Source organism: Nyctibius grandis, chromosome 10 (genome assembly GCF_013368605.1).
Source record: "Nyctibius grandis isolate bNycGra1 chromosome 10, bNycGra1.pri, whole genome shotgun sequence".
Lineage (NCBI taxonomy): Eukaryota > Metazoa > Chordata > Aves > Nyctibiiformes > Nyctibiidae > Nyctibius > Nyctibius grandis.
In genome coordinates, this window is record NC_090667.1 from 493,124 (window position 1) to 496,954 (window position 3,831).

At 68.8% G+C, this 3,831-nt stretch overlaps 1 protein-coding gene across 1 annotated transcript; it reads right to left on the bottom strand.

Annotated features, from left to right (window-relative positions):
• Positions 1 to 1,836: 1,836 nt before the first annotated feature.
• POU4F3 (POU class 4 homeobox 3) lies at positions 1,837 to 3,177 on the bottom strand. The gene is made up of 2 exons (XM_068408683.1): positions 3,058 to 3,177; positions 1,837 to 2,774 (listed from the first exon to the last, which is right to left on the bottom strand). Exons 1-2 carry the CDS (start codon positions 3,175 to 3,177, stop codon positions 1,878 to 1,880), a joined length of 1,017 nt encoding a protein of 338 aa, XP_068264784.1. The 3' UTR covers positions 1,837 to 1,877.
• Positions 3,178 to 3,831: the final 654 nt, after the last annotated feature.

A 3,831-nucleotide genomic window follows, 5' to 3' on the forward strand; every position in this document is an offset into this window, starting at 1 on the left:
AAAAAAACAACAATTGTTGGTGGTTCAGAAAATAGGGGTTTGCCTGCTGGACCCTTGTCTCAGGCACACAAATTGCCGGGCATTTCCCTGCCCACGTCCCCGTTCAGCAGTTTCACTTTCCCCTTATCCCTGGCTGTCACTGAAAGGGAATTCCGTTTCTCAGCGAGCTTGGTCTGCATTTCTTGTTTTACCTGTGGGAGGTGGGTTTGTGGGGGGGGTGTTAAGGAACTAAGTGTCCCCGGGTAGGTCCCACAGACCTGCTGAGTCCCACAGACCAGGACGAGGAGCCCCAGCCCTCCAAGAGAACGGAGCTAAGTTTAATGCAAATTGGCGAGGAGGATAATCCCGTTTGAGGACCGCTTTAGGGTGTTTAAATTGTTTCCGTTCCATGCTGGAAGACAAGAGGCTTGTGAACCGCTGTGTTTGCGTGCCCTGCCTGCGCCGGCACTGCCCGGGTGCCAGGCTGGGTCCCTCCTTCCCGTGGCGCACCGGCTCCTCGGGGCTCCGGGCACCTGCTGTCCGAAATGCCTTTGCGAGCCGTGCCGAGGATGATCTTTGGGCCCCTCGGGACAGCGGTGCTGGAAAACCCCCGCGGACCCCGCTTCGGCGGAGCTGTGCCCGCCCGTGGGCGCGGGGCTCCGGTCCCCCGACCTCCCCGGGACCACCCCCGGCCCGAGCCCCGCTCCCGCCCCGGCCCCGTCCAGCCGAGGCTCCCAGGCATGCAGGGGGACGAGGGAAGAGCTAAACACGCCTCTTACCTGGGTTGTTTGTGTAAAACCGCCCGCCCGAAGCCCCCGCGCCCGGCGGGACCGGAGCCGTGCGGCGGAGAGCATCTGCGGAGCCCGAGCGGGCAGCGGGGAAGGATGCGGCTGAGTTGCCTTCTGCCCCTTTTATATCCTACGGTAGGCGATTAATATTGCATCACCCTTATTTTAAATTTTCAGAACCCTCAATATAATGTAATGGCATAAGGGCATTTATTATTAAAGGACATTTGATTGGGGAAAAATCATTGGGGCTGATTGGGAAGGCGCGGAGCGGGGCAGCGCTCTGCCTTCCCGGCGCCCTGCAATTAAAAGGGTGAATTTGTAAGGTCCTTCCCTCATGGGGGAGGAGGGTGAGACCCGCTTCTCAGGTTTGATGTTTGTCACTCATTGAAACGCTGAAGTGAAATATTCAGAGGAGGCTCGCGCTGCGATCATTAATTTTTAATCGTTAAGGTGCTTCTGGGAATCGTAAATAAAAGGCTTTTCCCCTTTTAAACAGCGTTAGAGATGAACCCGCGGTGGGTTTTGTTGGGGGGATTTGTCGTTTCCACCCGGCGCACAGCGGGGCCCGGGGGCGAGCGGCTGCCGGGTCACCCTCCGCGGCGGCCCGCGGGCGCGGAGCGGGGCCGGGGCCGCGGCGCCGACGGCACCACGGGGGCCCGGCGGGGCCAAGCCTGGTCCCCTTTCCCGGGGGGGGCGCCCCCCCGAAGGCTTTTCGTTGGTTTTGCGCTGGCAAGTATTTCCTTCGTTGTCACCGGCGCTGCCGGCGCGGGGCGGCGAGGAAAGACGCGGTCCTTCGGGTTGAAAAATAAAGCTTTATTGCGGGGTGGGGGGTGCGGGGAGCCGCGATCGCTCGGGGCTCTGCGCGGCGGTACGCGACGGGGCGGGACGGGGCCCGACGGACCGACGGAGGGGAGCGGGACCGAGCCCGGCGCGGCAGCTCGGCCGGGATGGCCCGGCCCGGCCCCGGGGTGCCCGGCGGGGTCCGGCGGCTCTGCCCGCTCCCAGAGCGGCTCTGCCCGTCGCGGAACGGAGACCGGGTCCCGGTCCGGGGCCGGTCCGGGTCGGTGGGGCCGGTGGGGGTCGGTGGGCCCGGCGGGGCGGGCGCCGTCAGTGCACCGCCGAGTACTTCATGCGCTTCTGCTTCTGGCGCTGGTTGCAGAACCAGACGCGCACCACGTTCTTCTTGAGCTCCAGCTTCTCGGCGATGGCGGCGATCTTCTCTGCGGATGGCCGCGGCTGCAGCGCGAAGTACGCCTCCAGCGAGCGCTTCTCGGGCGCGGCGATCGAGGTCCGCTTGCGCTTGCGCTCGGCGCCGGGCAGCAGCAGGTCGGGGCCGGCGGCGCGGTCGCGGTGCGCGGCTTCGGCGCCCTCGAGCCAGGCCTGCAGCACCGGCCGCAGCGCCGTCATGTTGTTGTGCGACAGCGTCAGCGACTCGAAGCGGCAGATCGTGCTCTGGCTCAGCGCGCCCACGCCCGGCAGCTTCAGCGCCGCCAGCGCCGCCCCCACGTCGGCCTGGGTCACCCCCAGACGGACGCGCCGCTGCTTGAAGCGCTCGGCGAAGGCCTCCAGCTCCCGCGGGTCCGAGCCCGCCTCGGGCGCGGCGGGCGGCGGCGGCGGCGCCGGGCCCCCCGGGGGGCCCACGCCCACGGCCAGGGGGCCCGCGGCGGGCGGCGGCGGCGCGGGCAGCGCGGGGGGCTCGGCCAGCCCGCCGACGGCCAGCGAGGGCGAGAGGTGCTCCAGCAGGTCGCCGCCGTCCAGCGCCGGCAGCGGCAGCGGCAGCGGGTGCGCGGCGAGCGCGGCGGGGTGCGGGAGGGCGGCGGCGGGGTGCGGGAGGGCGGCGGCGCAGGGGACGCCGCTCATGGCGTGGTAGGGGGGGTCCGGCTTGAAGGGGGGCGGGGGGTGGTGGTGGTGGCCCTTGGCGTGGGGGACGATGTCGACGGCCGCCAGAGCCTCCGCGCGGGCCAGCAGGCTCTCGTCGAAGCTCCCGAATATATTGCCCTGCAGCTGCGAGCGAGAAGGCGCATGGCGGAGTCAGTGGGGAATACTGTCATCGCCGGCGGGGCAGCCTGCCCCGGCACCGCCGATCCTCCTCCGGGCGCAGGTCATAAAAATTAATACGACGGCAGCGGCCCCGCTCGCGCAGACGTGCGGATCAGAGACGGGAGCGGGAGAGGGGGGGAGAGAGACTCCGAGACGCGCGATTGTTCTTGGCGACATGAAAAAAACATTAAGCCGGTGCCTGTCAGAAAATGTGCCTTACAGCGGTAATTATGCTTCGTCTACGTACCTGCGGGGCCGGGAGGCACACTCTGCGCATCGCCTCCGCGCTGGCGTGCAGGCTGGAGAACTTGGGCTCCTGGAGGGCGGCGTGCATGGCGAACGGCTGCTTGGCGTTCATGGCCATCATCTTGGCGCACCGCGCAGGTAGGCAGCCCCTGGCATCGGCTCAGGGTTGTCTCTCTGCCTCGCCGCTGCCCGAGTGAGCGGTTTTCGATGGCAGAGCTTCCCCTGCGCCCGCTGCCCCCCCGGCATCTTCACTCATCTTACACGCCGCCTGCCAGGAGCGGGCCCCGCACCCCGCGCAGGCGTGCTGCGCCGCGGGGAGCGCAGGGCAGCGCACGGGCAGCGCAGGGCAGCGCACGGGCAACCAGCCCCCCGGCCCCCCCGGCCCCCGCGCCGCCCTCCAGCCCCCGCTCGGGGCGGCGGACGCGCCGTCGGGGCCGGGGTCGGGGCTGGGAGCGACTCGCAGCCCCCAGCCGGGCCGGGCCGGGCCGGGCATCGTCTCGCCGGGCCCGCGGGCAGCCCCGGCTGTGCCCCCTCCGCTCGAAGCCTGCCCTCGGCCGGCGAGGAGCACCCGGGGGCGGCAGGTCCCGAGGGACGGGAGGAGGGGACATTTCTCCGTGGGTAGAGCCCACGGGCTGAAGTTTGGACCAGAGGGGCCACCCGTGCCCAGGGACCTGCTGCCCAGGCGTCCGTGGTGGCTGTGCCCAGCCGCTGCTCGCACTGGCCGCTTGCCCATCACCGAAAATCCCTTGGGCAAACCCATCACTGAAAGCAGAGC